At 39.1% G+C, this 17527-nt stretch overlaps 1 protein-coding gene across 2 annotated transcripts in view; it reads right to left on the reverse strand.

The window, feature by feature from the left end:
- The window catches only part of B3GLCT (beta 3-glucosyltransferase), a 115317-nt gene that overhangs the window by 68723 nt on the left and 29067 nt on the right, over positions 1–17527 (reverse strand). For both annotated transcript variants that reach the window (XM_027590510.1, XM_027590509.1), the window contains exons 5-6: positions 3190–3266; positions 2599–2710 (exon numbers count right to left, since the gene is read on the reverse strand). In XM_027590510.1, coding sequence (XP_027446311.1) covers positions 2599–2710; positions 3190–3266 — 189 coding nt within the window. The remainder of the gene's footprint in view (positions 1–2598; positions 2711–3189; positions 3267–17527) is intronic.

Below are 17527 nucleotides of genomic sequence, written 5' to 3' on the forward strand. Positions count from 1 at the left end.
GCTAAACATTACCCAATACGAAAATCATCACATTTAACATACCATGTCAATAGAGCTTGTTTAAAGAAAATAAAGTAATTCAGGAGATTTTCAGTACCTTTCTCACTAATCCTTCACTGTTAGAATTTCCTGCTGCAAACGTAATTTTATACAGAACATGTTTCTATGTTTTAACTCCTAATGGCAGTGTCCAACTATGACCGAGTATACAAGATTGTTTTCCAATACTGGGGGGAGGGGTTACTATATAAACTAAGGGAGAATTTATACAGAATCTGTGGAAAGAGGCACTCCCCCATCCTTCTTAACAATTTTAATAGTTTTACAGTAAAGACAATTATAATCAAGATAAACTGTAAAATAACAATTCAGACAATGTTCTATTAGTATCTTAAAATTACTCTTTACCAGAACTCGTGCTTCACTTCTATTAAAAAAAAAAAATACCAAAACATTTCAGCAAATGCACACTCATAATAAAAGCATACAGTAGGAAAAAAAGAAAGACTCCAGGAAGATATGGAAACTTACAGAAATCACCTAGAAAGGCAATTTAACAAAGATTACTTTAATAAAGATTTAAATTTTCCATTTAAAATACTGTATAACAGTGTAAATTTGCATAAATGACAGAAAGAGATTGAAGGGGAAAAACATCTCAGAATCCAAAAAAAAAAAAAAAACTGATGCTCTAACATGCTACATAATTATTATTTTAATATAGTTTATTTGTATCACTATCAGAGCCAGTTTTGTTTTTCCTAAAATTTCAAATGGTAGGGGAAAAAAGCACACTGGTTTGAGCTAACTTGAACATTATGTAATCTTTATTTCCTAATGCTAGTTTCAAAAGAAATAAAGCATCCTAGATTTTTTTTTAAAGGTTGAGTTCAGAAAAGAGGGGGAAAACATCTCATTTTACCTCTGTTCTGTACTTGCTTTTCATGAACTTGTTTTGAACTTTTAAATTTATCATTCCAATTTTCATTAAAAAGCACAGTGAGTCACCATCTTCTGCCAAGAATTAGAGCTATGGATAATGGAAAAATAATCTCCAGGTGAAATGAACACTGGAAGGAGATTAAAACTCCTACATTCTAAAAAGGATTTAGGAGTTTTTCTCAAGTCAAAAGGAAACATAACAGCCTACCAAATGTTTTACACAAAACATGGCCAAAATACATAGATGCTGGTTAGCATCATCTGAAAAGACAGGATAAGACACATTTATAATTCTTCTCTCCTTTGAAGGATTTTTCTTTTTAACCTAAAAACCTTCTCATTCAATTATATCTGTATCTTTCCTGAAAGCAAAAGCATAAAGAGAAATCATAATGGACTTCTGCAGTTTTTAAAGAACATCGAAACCAGTGGCTTTGTTAAGCTAACAAACTTTCCAGTGTTTGAGAATGATTACTGTTGCCCAACATTATTCGTCCACATCAATAAACCAAGCAGGCACCCAGAAGCCACCTTTCTTTCCCCACATTCTCATTAAACATGATTTAGTTCTGGAGTGGGACCAGAATAGGGGTGGGGCAGGTGTCCAGTGGTGCCTGAAAGGGCCCAATTCTACTTATTCTAAGTTTAAAGGATTCCATATGGTGGTCTGGGTATAACCCGGGCTTCTCCAAGAGAAAAGAAGAGCCTGATTACTCTCCATATATCTCCAAGGCATCCTCCTGAGACACAACATAGCCCAGCGGGAAAGTGGACATTACAGAGTTAATCAGTCATTCACAAATACTCATTGACCACGTATTAAGTGTTAAACACTCTGCTCAGTGCTAGGGACTTAGAAATAAATAAGATCCAATTGCTATATCATATCTGCCCAAAATAAAATCTGAAAATATTAAAGATAAGGATACAGAAAGTAACATTGGACTTTTTTTTTTAACATTAGATTTCTAACACAAGAAGTACCCCTTCTTACTTCCAGACCTTCTCAGATTTTGTTCCCTCTGCTTAAAATACTCTCTCTCCTCTTAACTCTTACTCATCCTACAGGACTCAGATTAAAGGTCACCTCCTGTTCTGACCCTCAGAGATTAGGTTTGATGATGCCCTGCCAAGTGCTTCTGACAGCACCCTGTATTTCCCTTACTGTAAGACCTCTCACTTTTCATCTCTTCCTTAATGGTCTGTTTTGTCCTGCCACTCTGTATCAACCACATCATCAAGATCCTGTTTGTCTGTCCTAGCCCCTGCTATCATAGTGCTTGATACATAGCTGGCAACCAAGAAATACTTCTCATCTAAAATAATGTGTGGTCATTGTTGACAAAGAGAAATAAGCAATTTAAACTTATTTCTTAACTCTGGGTTATAGCTTTTTAACTCTCTGAAACTGCTCACACATATAAATAGATTTTGTCATTTAAAAATGGTTCATTATAAGTTCTATCCCTCCAAAAGCTATAAAAAACCTCAAAAAGAATTATTTTAGCATTGCTTCTAGATATTCAACTATTATTTCATTCTTTTAAATTTTAAATTAAGTGTTTTTATTAGTTTAGAAAACCTCTTAATCAAAATTAAATCTTCTTTTAAGCATTTCCTCTAGTAGATAAATACCGGTATTAAAATTGTATTCACCTTTGACGGGTCATATCTTCTGAGTGTTTCTAAGAGTTCTGGAATTTGTATTCTTGTCTCCTCTTCACAGAAGAAAATCCACGATGAATTTCTGCTATATGTTACAGAAAAGCTGACAAAGAGAAATAGGTTATAGTAATCACTTCTATAAAATGAGTTTATAATAAGGTTTAAAACTAATAAGAAAGAAATGAATGAAAGACATATAAAATGGCAAGAAATCTAGATTTTTTTCCCCTACATTTTTTTCAATGTATAGTTTTAGCTTATGGGAAAGCCAGATACTAATGGTTTATAAAACAGCTAGAGTTCTTAAAGTTAATTCTCTCCATAACAACACCAGTCCAGAAGGTGGATAATTTCCAAATATAAGCATCAAATCTATCCACATTTTAGCGTTTAAGAAAGCAACATATTTAAAAACAGAAGCCATTCATAATTAAAAGAATCAAGAAATTTGGGTAATGTAGTAGTCATAAAAAATAGAGTTCAAATTTACTTTACTTCTTGACTCTTACACTAAGAAAAGTAGGGAGCATAGGAGTGTTCAGGTAGAAATGTCAAAATTTACACATTTCAAGTTAAACATACTGTGGTAACAATGGAAGTATGGTCCATGCACCTTCTTGCTTAGACAGCTGATGAAGAAGAAGGACTCTGGGGAGTTCCTAAAGAAACATTATCAAAGAGGAGAAATAAATAAAAATACAATATGATCATCTCAATTTAAAAAAAAAAAGACAATTTTTAAATGCAGGTATTTTCGGAAACCTGACATTTTACTCTTCTAACTACTCTCTTTTTTCTTCTCCTCAGGAGTTATTAGGAATGAGAGATGTTGGCTGAATCCACTTAACCTCTTTATCACCTACGCATGGAATAGTGCTGAAGACTCCAAGAAAGGTCTTCAGTGATACCAGGAGCTGACCTGAAATTTGCAGATTTGCAAAGGTGACCAGAAGGGAAAAGCCCAGAAGCAGTCAGGGATAACACAGAGGCATAGAAACAGCTTTCACTATACATACCATAGGCAGCAGACGGAAAATAAAATATGTCAGCTAAACAAGAGGGTGTATATAATATCCAATTTACCTAATGTAAAAGAAAAAAAATTTAAGTGCCCTTAAAAAACTAAAACACCATGGTAATGAAGAGTTTGGGGTCTAAATACTAGAAATATAACCCTTAGGTACTCAGACAATGAGAGTAATAATAGACTTTGAAAATTTATAAACATAGGAGAAACTAAGAGTCAGAAATAAGATACACCTATGGCTAAATAAATATGCATACATATACACAGAGAAAGAGATTAATATGTTTAAGGCTATGAATGTTAGCTCTGAAGTAAAACACTATTCAATATATTTCACACATTATTACAAGCCCTAAGTCAGATATATTATAATATGCTTGAATACCACCCTCCCAACAAACTTTAGTATATTCTGTGTTTTATTCGATTTCTTGGTAACTGTTGCAGATGAAAGACATTGAGAATAAGTGCCTAAATATTTGTACTATTACTACACTAATGTAGATTCAATACCAGCCTTTAAGTTCATATAAGTTCATTATTTCAGGAGAATGGTTTTCAATATAAATCTTTGGAACTATCAAAGTCTCATTTCTTTATTTTATATAGTATTTATTTTAATGTGCTCACTTCGGCAGCACATATAATATAGTATTTATTTTAACTTTCATGTATAAATATGAAATGCCGGAATAGTAATCAAAGGTTAAATCAGACTAGCAATGTGACATGACATAGAGAAAAAAACAGCTGAAAGGCTGAATTAACAGCTACTCAGTATACTCAATATAATTTGGGCTTTCCTGCTGTTGATCATGAATTATGCAGTAATTTTCACTGACTTTTAAGAAATGGCTATATATATATATTATATATATACACAGATACATGTATATTCATGAGGGATTATGTAAAAACAAAAATCATGTGTGAAGAAAACTAATAATATTAATAGTTGTATAAAACTTTCAAATAATTATGGCATGCTAATATGAACTAGTTAGAAAAGAACACAGCAAATACTTTAAAAGGTTTTATAAGAAAATAGGGGCTCCTGGGTGGCTCAGTCCATTGAGCACCCGACTCTTGATCTCAGCTCAGGTCTTGATCTCAGGGTTGCGAGTTCAAGCCCTGCGTTAGGCTCCATGCTGGGTGCTGGGCATGGAGACTACTTAAAAAAAGAAGAAGAAAGAAGAAAGAAGAAGTAGAAGAAGAAGAATGACCTACTGTGTAGCAATTGAAAGTATAATAATGAAGACTTTGTAACCATGGAACTGTCTTTATGTTAAATGGAAAAACAGACATGATTCCAAATATGTAAAACAAATTCATACATGAACAGAGATTGGAAAAGAACCAGAAAAATGAAAATATTTGTGTCAAGATGACCAAAGTATTACAACTATGGTTTTAAAATCCTTTAATGTAGCTAAAACGTAGTTTAGTTTTAAGTTTCCTGAGGAAAAATGAATACACCTCAGAATTCTTCTTCCATACAAATCCTATCCTTCCTGGTTACAGAAAGTATATAAGTGATGTCAGCAGGTATCACAGGAAGGCTACAGGAAGTATATAGTGATATCAGCAGGTATCACCGGAAGGCTACAGGAAGTATGTAAGTGATGTCAGCAGGTATCACACGAAGGCTACAGGAAGTATATAAGTGATCTCAGCAGGTATCACCGGAAGGCTACAGGAAGTATGTAAGTGATGTCAGCAGGTATCACACGAAGGCTACAGGAAGTATATAAGCGATGCCAGCAGGTATCACAGGAAGGCTGTGAGGGCACCTTCCCGGCAAGGATGCAAAGACAGGCTTATGAATAATCTGTCACGACAGTAAAAGTAAAAAGGCAAAGTCTTAGCACAAAGGAGTGAAATTCTAGTCGAAAATAAACTCTATGCATTACTAGTGAATTATAATCATCCCTATCACCATTCTTTTTTGTTTACTAAATCATATGCCTGGGTTTCATATCTGCTTCGGTCAGTGAACACAAAAATGGCAATCAAGTTTTCTGTACCTGCCTACCTCCAAATAGAAATATTTCAAAAACTAATGGGCTGTGTTTATAACGGTCTCCAAAGGTGTGTGAATACCTTGGTCTCAAAAATATGCCTACCCTGACATTCAGAAACCTGGTCTTAACTCTTGATTAACCCAAGGTCATTTCAATTATAAATAAATTTTCATCTGCTAATCCTCAAAAAGGCCCAAGAGCTTTTGTTCTTGTTTTTTATACATACACATATATAGATGTGTGTGTATGTGTATTTATATACATGTGTACATATATATATTCTGTGTGAATACACACGCACATATGTTCATACGTATTAGCACCTCTCAGATACGGTAATTTAAAAGGTTACAATAAAATTTTCTATTAAATGATCTTATCTCAGTTTTTACTACTTGGAATTGTAATAATTAATGCTCTATTTGTATGTTACAAATAACACCACCACAAGATTTAGACCTCCTTACAGCTACCATACCCGGCTTACAGCACTTTCATATGCAATGCAAGTTTTTTAATATGTAATTGGATGGACGACTAACAGAGTTTTCAAATGAAATATCAAAGGGAAAGAAAATAAAATGTTGTATCAACAGTGCCATTTGGAATAAAAGCTATAGTAAAGGCACCCATGCATATAGCTCTGTCTGTTGTCAATTTAAATGATGCCTATTCACCCAACAATACTACTATTTCAAACCTAAAAGGTAAGGCAAAATTCTATCAATAATGAGATAATGCCGTAACAGAGGCAAGCATAAATGGGCTAAAAATACAAAGGGCCTACTATGGGCAAATGACAGAAAAAGGAAAGAAAATGAAAAAGTTGAACAGTCATCTAAACTTTTATATCAACTCTATTTATCTCACTGAACCCGCTATCTTCACTTCCATCGTCAGCATCTACTGGTCCCCTAACAAGCACTTTGAGGTCAGAAAGGCTACTGGACATGCAGTCAGTACTGCCTTTGAACACATATTATATCAAGTCTATGTTCACACTTAAGGCCACTACCAATTATGAACAACAATCACCTTCAGAATCAACACTCTAACTGGTTCCTTGGTTCTTCCACAAATCCATCACCTGTACTTGGCAAAGGGGTTTGATTCCACAGCTGAGCATTCTAACGATGCTCTGCGAATGGAAATAGCCCATCATTCTTGAAATGGAAGGAAAATCATGAAAATTTTATATCTAGAAATATTAATAGTATAAATGAAAGAGCCAACACTTGAACATGGATGGAAACATTAATATTTTAAATATCATAAATAACTTTAATTATTAGGCAGATTTGGTTTTTGGAACACTTAACTCTTTGTGCCTCTGTCTGGAAAGAATTCAACTAATTCAACTTCATGCCACTGGCCTTTTCCCTTCTCGACAGACTGTTTCCCAATACTTATAACTTGCCCATACCTGTACTTCAAAGTATAAACCTAGCAGTACATGAGTTTATGGTCTAATTCAGGCTCATCATTCAGCCCAAGTACTAAATTTGAAAGCAATAGCCAAGACATTTGTTCAGGATGAGGCAGTGCCTCTGAAAAACTGAATCCTGTTTTAAGACAGTTTCCAGTTCAACTGCATTTCCAAATTCCAACTGTTATATATGTCTTAGCCATTGAACTGAGCTTTTAGACCAACACATGAATTATGATGAAAATTAACATCTGTTTATTGTTATAATATCTCCCATAAGGAGGTATATCTTACGAGGATGATGATAAAGATGTCTGATATGCTGTTTGGAACACATATCAGAGAGATTTACTAGTCTTTAAAAATCCAGTATTCATTTATGAACCAGTAGACTACATGTGTTGCTGTAATAACTTATCTTCCAGGAACCTGAGCCTATATTTAAAATATATATATATATTTTTCCAGATACCTGTCTTAATCACTATCTTCTCCTAATAAGAGAAAGCTATTACCTCATTATTTATAAAATTTGTTTTTATTAATAACTATTTACTTTGAAATGCATTACTAAGTACATTTTTATAGCTCATATAAATCTGTATTAACTAATCATTCATTCATTCATGAAAGGCAGAACAGTTCAGTGTTTAAGGATCCGATTTCTGGAGCCAAGATACTTGCATCAGAATCCTCACTCTGGGGGCACCTGGGTGGCTCAGTCAATTAACTGTCCAACTCTTGGTTTCGGCTCAGGTCATGATCTCAGGGGCCTGAGGCTGAGCCCCTACGTCAGGCTTCGTGCTCAGTGTGGAGTCTGCTTGTCCCTCTACCTCTGCTCCACCATGCTCCCTCCTTCCCTTCCTCTCCCCTCCTCCCCAAATAAAACCTTAAAAAAGTCAGCTGTGATTACTGCCATAGTTTCCAACTCTGTTTCTGCTCCAGACCCTGGCCCCATATATCAGATGTCTCACTAGTCCCTGCAGCCCACCTCTCTCAACATAAGCTCACACGCTGGCTCACAGAGCGGCTCACTTTCCTTGTATTCACCCTTTCCCTAATAACCAGCGAGACGCACAATGACTGCCTCCATCAACGAGAGTCCCCAGAGTTGCTCCAGGCAGGAGTCTGGCAAAGTCCACTATTTGTTCAAGGCTCAGTTCAAATGCTGTAACAAAGCCTTCACTGACCTTTCCGGGCATGGCTGGGTGCTTCCTTGCCTGTGTTCTCAGAGTGTGACGCCGCTGTCGCTGTGGCTTCATGCAGCAACGTGCAGTGTGTCCCCTACTAGAATAGAATGAGCCTGCTGGAGGGTGGGCACCGCCACTCACCTGCAAGAAGCCACCCTTCTGGGCATCACCCACCACTAGCACCCTGTCCCCAAGGAGCACTTGCCTCCTCTGCACACCTGCATGTGCTGGTCCCCACTGTACACCTCTAGCCACTGGGTACGGATGTCACTACCAAAAGAACAAGCTCTAGAGCGAATGGCTTCTGTGGGTCCCCGGCTCCAGACTCAGTCCTGAGTGACACTCAGTGGCAACGTCTGATTGGCCATACTCCATCACAGGCTGCCTCCCCCTGAACCCAGGGAGACCCGGCACCTGGCCTCTGGCGTTCTTACTGGGCCAAGCCCCAGCTCCCACCAGACTCACCCAGAGAGAGTTCTCCAGGACAGGGAAGGGGTTCAAACGCTAGGCAGCCAAAAAGAGACAAAATGCTCACAACATAGCCTTCTCCACAGTGGGATGAACTCATTATTGCTGAGCAACCACCTCAGAAGCAATGGGGGTCTCAATGTCCTGTTTTCTCCTGAGGCCAATCTTGCCCAGATCCTTGCTCAAAGTAAATATTCAATAAGGATTTATTAAATGAATGGATGGATGAATAAATTCTTACTCAACAGCAATGTAATCAAGTCTCCAATTTAATAAACAATTAATGTGATGTCTTAACACCTATCAGTTACTACAAAAAATGAATCTTCGGTAAGTAAGTAAGCATCCAACTGCTCTCACCTAAAAAGAGAAATTTAGTGATAGCCAGCGACACACTGTCAAAGCTAACCTTTCAGTGAAGTGCCTCATGCTGTCTCCTTGACAATAAAAAAAAAATTCTAAAAACAGGAAACACAGAACCATCTTTTTTCTAAAGCTTCTTCACACTGATCTATGAAAGGTTTTGCTCTGGCTTTTCTTATGGAAATAAGGTTTTTTTTAAACTAATGAACCAAAGTCTGTAGACTAACTCTCCTCCAGCAAACAGTGATTTACAAAACTTTCTGTGAACAGGGAAAAAATATCATTTATTTGTTAAGGTTGAGAGTCTTCCAGGTTTTAAATAAAGTTCATACCACAAAAGAAGAAAATAAAATTGGAAGTGTCTGTTCTTTTCAAAAGCTGTTTAGTTGGGGATGGGAAGAGTGGGGAAGTGTCTAAGCAGGTAGTTCGGCTCCGTTTGGCCCAAAGCAGAAAATGTAATCCAACATCTTCCAAATGTAATGTATACAGCTGCAACATCCCCTCCCTCCCGTGCCCCCAAAAACTCTTATAAGAATATCCCACCTCTGAACTTGCTTTTCTGTATTTGCAGGTTGCCTTAAAAACAGAACCGTAATTTGTCTGTTTCTGCCCGTATTTGTCTCAGGTTCTGCCTCCACTGTGAACTCAGCCGCCCAACCCCCCCCCCCCCCACACACACTCACTCCTACAGGGGCTGACTTCCTCACTCAAAATTGTTCCCCAACCAAGCATGACCCTTGCCCTGCACTCTGGTTGAAGCTCACACTTCAAAATGGTGCCAGAATTTTTGTTTTACTAGAACCTACTAAAAAACCCCACCATGATGCTTTTATAATCTTTCCTTTATTGTTTCCAGCTTAATCTTATTTTGAAATTCCTTTGGAGAACAATACTGGTTTCTGTAACTTTAGGCACATGTTAATACCGCATACTTCTGAGCTACAGTAAAAATGATTGCAGCCTCGGTTCCCCTTGGTTACTGGATCCCAGGTCCCATCAGAGAGAAGACGACACTCAGAGGATGCCTCTCCACCAACAACATAAGGACAAGACACTCAGATAGTGTCTTCACCAGAGGCCGAGCAGTTTGCTCGCACTCCAGATAACAAAAAAAAAAAAATATACAAGTATTTCCACACAAATATCCATTCAAGAAGGAATTTTCTTAGGTTCAAGTCAAATCATAACTGACACACTGATGCTATGCACATAGGCATTCGAAAAACACACTCAAGTGTCTGATTAATTAAGAAATTGTTGCCCAAACTCTCCTTCTGGGTTTCTGTCAGCCTCACCTCCACGCAGCCTTTTGTTTGTGCCCCTCTTTAAATAGCCAATCTTTGTAACTTCACATTACCCCTCCATCTGTAATGCAGGGAGAAAAAAAAAAAAACTGAGGGAGAAAAATAGCACTTCTTCAAAATCTGTATTCTCATATCCACAGATTTGCATTTAGAAACCCGGCACTCATCAACCACATCCCCCATTCTCACTGACCTCACTGACTTTACTTTCCATCCGTTCCAACCTAAAAAGTACAGTACATAGCCCACTGCGAACACATCCTTACTCATCGCCCAAACTGTTCCCCAGATCCCAGTTGCCACCTGGAGTCCCTTCCTGACTACTTGTCTTTGTCTTCTAGTTCCGGTTTCCATGTTCTCGACTGACAGCTCTCCAGCTCATTTTTCCTGTCTTTCTTACCTGATTTGACAAGTCTTGTTTCCTTACCCTCTCAGGCTTCACATGTGCAGTGGGCACTCTATTAACATATGCTTTTTACATATTGCTCTGCTTCTTCCATGGCTTCAGATGTGCACCGTCGTTCTGAAGGGCCCTGGGTATTGCCTAGAGATGTCCTTTTACATTCATAAGTACCTCATATAACCACAGATGTCCAATTAATATTTGTTAGATAAATATTTTAAGGTGGTTATCTCAGACATCTAATACCTACCTAATGATATAGTCATTCCTGTCATGAAGCAGTTACCATCTACCTCATCAGTAATTCAAAGAGCTAGACGATCTTTCTATCCCTTCACCCCCCAGCAATCAAGAACGGTACTCTGCACATAGAAGAGCACTTGGTAGAGTCTGCAGGCTGGCTGATTAGAGGAAACATATAACTACAAACTACAGAGCTGTTATAAGCTGCCTTATAAGCTTCAAATCTGGAGATGGACAAGACAACTCACAATGACCCAAATTATTTTAGAAACAAGGGAAAGAGTTTCACCACTCCAGCCACAACGCCTGGTACAGTACTAAGTTTCAGACAGAAAGTTAGTTTAGGCTCCTGTTTTTATATTTGCATTCAGAAGGTCGAAAAATGTTTGTGTGCTTAATAAGACCGCTTTTTAGCACTTTGAGGCAAAACAAGCATAGGTAATGACTTGCCAAAGCAAAGAGAACAGCTAGACGCAGACGCATAATCACAGAAACCATTAAATTTTTGCACCTTAATTTTTGGCAGATTTTGTAGTCAAGTGTAACCTGACAAGGGTAATGAATAAATAATCAGCAGTTCTAGACATCTGGTGGTGTGGGAGGAATAGATATTTTGGGCTATCAGATAAATACTCAAATGATAAAACTTACTGCTGATTCCTCCCTTGGCAAGCAACTTTTGTGAATGCTCATGGTGGGCAAATCTACAGGGAAAACCCAAACTGCAACCTGAACACTTCATGGTTCAGGTTACCAAGTGACATGTGGGTCCCAGACATCCTGTTCAATTAGAGGTACAGCACATACCTGCCAAACCATGGGACTGACCCCTCCTCGAAGAAGCGAGCACGCTCCCCATCACAGTGCTGGGGATGCCCTGATAACTTCTGCCTTAGATTCTCCCTTTCTCCACTTCCATGGCTGATAATTGAGCTGTCAATTCTTTCTCAAGAACATGTCAATTTCTTAAAACAAGTTCCAGTTAAATTTTAAGTAGGGAGCCATACCTGCCTCTTAAAGGGACTTTGGCCTACCCCCATGTTTTGTGCATCTCAGCATTTAATTCTCTGAATTTAACGTTATTGTTCTATTTTCATGTAGTTCTAGGTCAGGGTTATCCCAATACTGCCCCAAGGACTGCCTACAAACCCTGTATTAGCTGTCAACTATCTTTGGATCTTTAAAATTCGACTTTTAATCACAGGTACACCAAAAAAAAAAAAAAAAAGACTCTGTAAAGAGAAAAAAAATGAACCAGTATCAAGTATAGTTGCAGACTCTAAAATCTTTCTGACCATTTCAACTACCAAAACGCCGGATCTTGTGTGCAAATTAAATCCAAGTGTTAAAGTTTTGTCATAACTTCCTCAGTATTCACAGTTGGCTTCCATCCTAGGAAAGAATTTGAGAATAAGAAAAACAGACTATCCTATAATTAAAGGGAAGTTTCCTTATTGCTTTAGTCTAGACTCCATTTATTATCACAGAAATTAAATGCTGGAAAAGAAGGGTTTGCTTAACGATGTTGCTTAATTACGTGTCTTTAAACGTAAAACCAATATTGCCACCTAGTGGCAATCTAAGACAGCTCCTAAACATGTCTAACGTGCAAGCTGTAAACAGAAAGGACAATAAAAATTAAGTATAAGCAAACTGAAAATAGAAGCATACAATTAAGTGCTAGAAAGGGTAAATACTTGAGTGAAATGGAACTTCTTTCTAAGCTTTAAAAGCTGAGAAAAATCTATCAGTGAAAAATGCAGTTTCTAATATTGTCCGTGGGCAGCATTACGTGAGGTGCCTCCGGGGATACAAAGGTAAGTACAGAGCAGGTCTTGCCTCCCTTTGGATTCTGAAGGCAGGACAGAGGCCCTGGAGGAGAAAGGGCACTGCAGGGGAGCCCACATGGAACACCAAAGGAGCGTCCATCAGGCGAACCAAGGCTGTCAAAGTAACAATAATAAACACTGAGCCATAAAAAGGAAGGAAACCCTGTCACATGCTACAACACGGATGAACCTTGAGGACGTTACGCTAAGTAAAATAAGCCAGTTCAAAAAAAAAAGACAAATACTGTATGATGCCACTTACATGGGGTACATAGAGTAGTCAGATTCACAGAGACAAAGTAGAAGGGTGGTTACCAAGGGCTGAGGAAAAGGGAAATGTAGAGTTGTTGTGTAATGGGTATGGATCCAGTTTCAGTTGGGAAGACAAAAAGTTCTGGAAACTGGTTACACAATGTGAATGTGCTTTATAGTACTTAAAAAGGGTTGAGGGCAAATTTTACACACTTTTCTTTTTTTTTTTTTTAAACCACAATTAAGAATAGAAATAACAAGAGCACCAGCAACAGCAAAGCGCTCTGAGCGGGGACGCCTCCTGAAGTACACGGGCAGGAATCCCCACAATACAGCCCAGTGAAAGGGGCATTTCTGAGACCCTGTCTTACAAGTCCAGTCTAGGGAACAAGACAGTACTGATCACTGTTTGGAAGCCTATTCCTTCAGGCTCCCTGACATCAGACAACGCACCTTCTCGGTGTCTCACACACTCCTCCTACGTCACCAGAGGGCTTCTGCTCGGCCCTGTCCCCAAACCCTGGTTTTCCCCAGGATCCTGCTGCTCCCCTGGAAGAAGTACCTTCAAGCTCTCGGCCACTACCTATGTATGTTCCTGATTCCAAAGCCACCACCTTCTGGCCAAACTGTTCTGAGTTTCAAGCAAATATCCAGCCTCTAGCACCTGACACCTCCACCTCAGACTTCATGGATAGAAACCTGAAGTCATCTTGTATCCTGCAAACCTGCGAATCCCATCCTGTACCTCAGATGGTGGCCCCGCCCCACCCCACCTCAGCCCTAGCTGGGCACTGGTCCTGACTTCTCAGCCCTTCACCCCAACTGCCCCGGTACTGGCCTCACACACAACCCCCCACCACCAGCACCCCAGCCAGCTCCACCCCTCGCCCCCTGCCCAGTGCCTCTCACACTGCCTTTGACGAAGCACCAGCAGAGCTCTGCACCCCTACTTTGAGCAGCATCACCCTGGACAGCTCCCAACGACCGTGGATTAGGCTCCTTGCCCCAGTCTCCAGTCTGTTCAGCTGCCCTCCTCACAGCCACCGGAGTGAGGGTTTTAAAATACAGAGCTGAGGGCGCCTGGGTGGCTCAGTTGGTTAAGCGACTGCCTTCGGCTCAGGTCATGATCCTGGAGTCTCGGGATCGAGTCCCACATCGGGCTCCCTGCTCAGCAGGGGGTCTGCTTCTCCCTCTGACCCTCTTCCCTCTCGTGCTCTCTCTCATTCTCTCTCTCTCTCTCAAATAAATAAATAAAATCTTAAAAAAGATAAATAAAAAAATTAAAAAAATAAAATAAAATACAGAGCTGACATGCAGAGGCCCTCATGGCTCTCCTTAGCAGCTGCTTTCAACTGGCAGTACCTGTAGTAACAGTGACTGTGGGTTCCTCCTGGGGCCAGAGATGCTAAATGTCCTGGATCTCCAAGAAGTAGTTCTCAAATGCCCGGAGTGCCTCCCTGAGAAGCCCTGAGAAAGGCCTGGGCCCTTAAGAGGACATATAGCTCCTCTGCGGTCGGGTCCCTACCTAACCTTCTGGGTTGTGGCACGCACACTGCCCACCTCCTCCGCAACATGCTCCTGTTTCTCACCTGGCTGCCTTCACCTGGCTGTCTACAGAGAAACCCTCATTGCTCCCTCCCCCTCTTTAACCTCACTAGTACCTGATTTTTTATTTATTTTTATTGTACTGTGGTAAGAACACTTAACATGAGTTCTGTCCTCGCAACAACTTTCTAGCGTACAACAGAGTACAATGCTGGAGTGCAGATCCCAGAGCTTAGTCATCTTATGTAATTGAAACTTTATGCCTGTTGCTAACTCACTTCCCCCTCCCCTGGTCCTCCCTTAGTTACCACCACCCTGGTGTTTGATTTTATGAATTTGATGGTTTTAGATACCTCAGGTATGTGGAATCATGCAGTGTCTTTCTGCACTTCCGCCTTACTTTAAAATTGCCCGGGTATGGGCCTGTCTCCTCTCCTGGACTGTGGACTCCCCAAGCACAAGGACTATGCTTTGCTGATGCCTGCATGCCCAGTGCTTTGCTCTGTAAATACTGAATGAATGAATGAATGAATGAGAGGTTCATAGATCAACTCTATTGACTAGGTGAGTCCTTGATGTGTAAACAAAATCCTGACTTTAACAGTGACATCAATTTGTCTCTTCTTCCTTTTAGTGATTAGAACCACCTTCTTGCTTTCAGTAATTAGAACTCCTTGAGTTTTGGCTGGATCCAAAGGCCACCCAACTAGACATTACCTTTCCCAGCCTAGGTGTGCCCACATGACAATGGGATGTAGGGGGAAATGATGGAAATGACGTATTATCACTTCAAGTTCATATCCTTAAAAGGAAACTGTCCTACATACACCAGAATGCCAATGTCACGGTAGTTAACCAGTTCCAACCATGCCGATGAGGACAAGACACTTTAGCCCATGGGAAAGTAACAAAACAGAAGGATCCTGGTGCAGAGCTGTCAATCCCTGGCCCACCCACCAACGGACTATTTGTGAGAGGAAGTAAATCTCTACCTTCCTTAAGTCATTGCTATGTTGTCTGTGTTAAAGTAGTCAAGTGAATTTTCTTCTTTTCTTCTTCTTTTCCATATTGTCTCTCAAAGATTCACTTACTCATGAGATCATATTTTCCTAGCACCAACTCATACTCAATTTTTCACTCTACTCTTTTCTCTACATTCTGTTGTTTCACTGGGAGAAGCAAAACAGCTATTCTAGTTAATATGAGAAGGATTCACCACTATCAACTTAAGAATTAACAAAAAAAGTTTTTAAATAGAGAAAATAATTTACTTAAATTTTCATTTTAATTTGTTCAATTTCCTCTGGATTCAATTCAACTGCCATATGTTGAATACCCATTATGTTTAAGGTGCTATGGAGGAAGAAAAAGCAGAACAACCTGGATTAAATGGGGAAGATATATAATCTAAAACACATGACTCTGCCTCAGTAAGATGGAAGGTATTTTGGAGAACAAGGACACATATGGTTACATAAGATACACATGCTCTTAATTCATATGAGTAAGGGATACATAAGTCTGTCCTGGTGTCATCACTGATTATGCAGTTTGGGGTAATTGCCAAGGCCCAATTGAGCTAAATTCCATTAATGCCTGTCTGGACCCAACTGAGGGATTATTCAGGCTACCAATTCCCCATCCTCCCCACCTCGGCCTCCATTTGGCTGCTCCACTGGTGCCCTTACCAGAGCAAATGGAAGAAGGCCATCCAGTCAAGGTTGCTGCATGTCTGCCTCTCTGATGAAATCAGACAAGGTTTAGTAGAAGGATATCCCCAAAGTTGGGTTTCCAAATGAAGTATTTTAAACTCATCACCTGCACCTATCTCCAATTACCAAAAAACAATCTCTCTTCTATCATGCCAGTCTTTCCTTTCCCTTGAGAAAGTATGATCCTCCAAGGAGGGGAGGCAAGGACCTGTCCTTGTGAGGATGCTGGGAGGTTGGATGAATTTTACAGGTAAAACATTTAAAGGTTAAGCACAACTAAACCTTATGCTCAACAGCGTCTCAGACTTGAATACCATTAAGGCTTATTTGTCCATTGATATTTCCAATCCTTTATTTCCCAGCACCCACCAACAGAAAGAAAGCAATGCATTAGAGATACACATCTCCTGTCAAAGAGTTCTTGCCGACAGAGCTGAGGAATGGCCTTCATCTACAGACAAGCACGTCTGTCTTGAAGGCCATAGCAATGCAGTGTAGCAAGCAGGCTTGGGGGACTTTTTTTTGCTCGGCTAAAGAAAGCACCTCTATGGCAAGACAAGGTAGATCTTCCTTTACTCAAACCTCCAGCATTATTCATAGCAGCTTTAGATTCAGTTCATGCCTATTTTAAACTTTATTAAAATATGTACCTGTATGTGTCGATCTTTCTCTCCATAATCCTTCTTGGATATTACATTACAAATCAACCCAAAAATCCAATTAATGATATTCAATTAAAAAACAGATTAAGAGACTCATGCAGGAAACACTAAGGTTAATGAAAATGTTACTTCAACATGAAAATTGCCTTAGAACCTGGTATTAAAATTTTGAATATTAATTATCCTTGCTATTTTAAGCCCTGCTTTTAAAATATTATTCCTTTCACTTCTTCTTATCATACTTTATGACAAAACCACAACAGTCCTACACAATTATGCAAGTCTCTTAATTTAAAAAAAATAAGAATTTAGAAGATGATGCATTGAGCATCAGGAATTAACAGCATTTTAAACAAGTCAATATTAAATAAGCAAAACAAGTCAGAAGAATTACTCTTATCTAAATAAAACGGATTCTCTATGGACGGAGTACTTTGGAAAACATGAAAGTAACAACAAATAAGTAACTAGCAGA

This window comes from Zalophus californianus, chromosome 3 (assembly GCF_009762305.2).
Source record: "Zalophus californianus isolate mZalCal1 chromosome 3, mZalCal1.pri.v2, whole genome shotgun sequence".
Taxonomy (NCBI): domain Eukaryota; kingdom Metazoa; phylum Chordata; class Mammalia; order Carnivora; family Otariidae; genus Zalophus; species Zalophus californianus.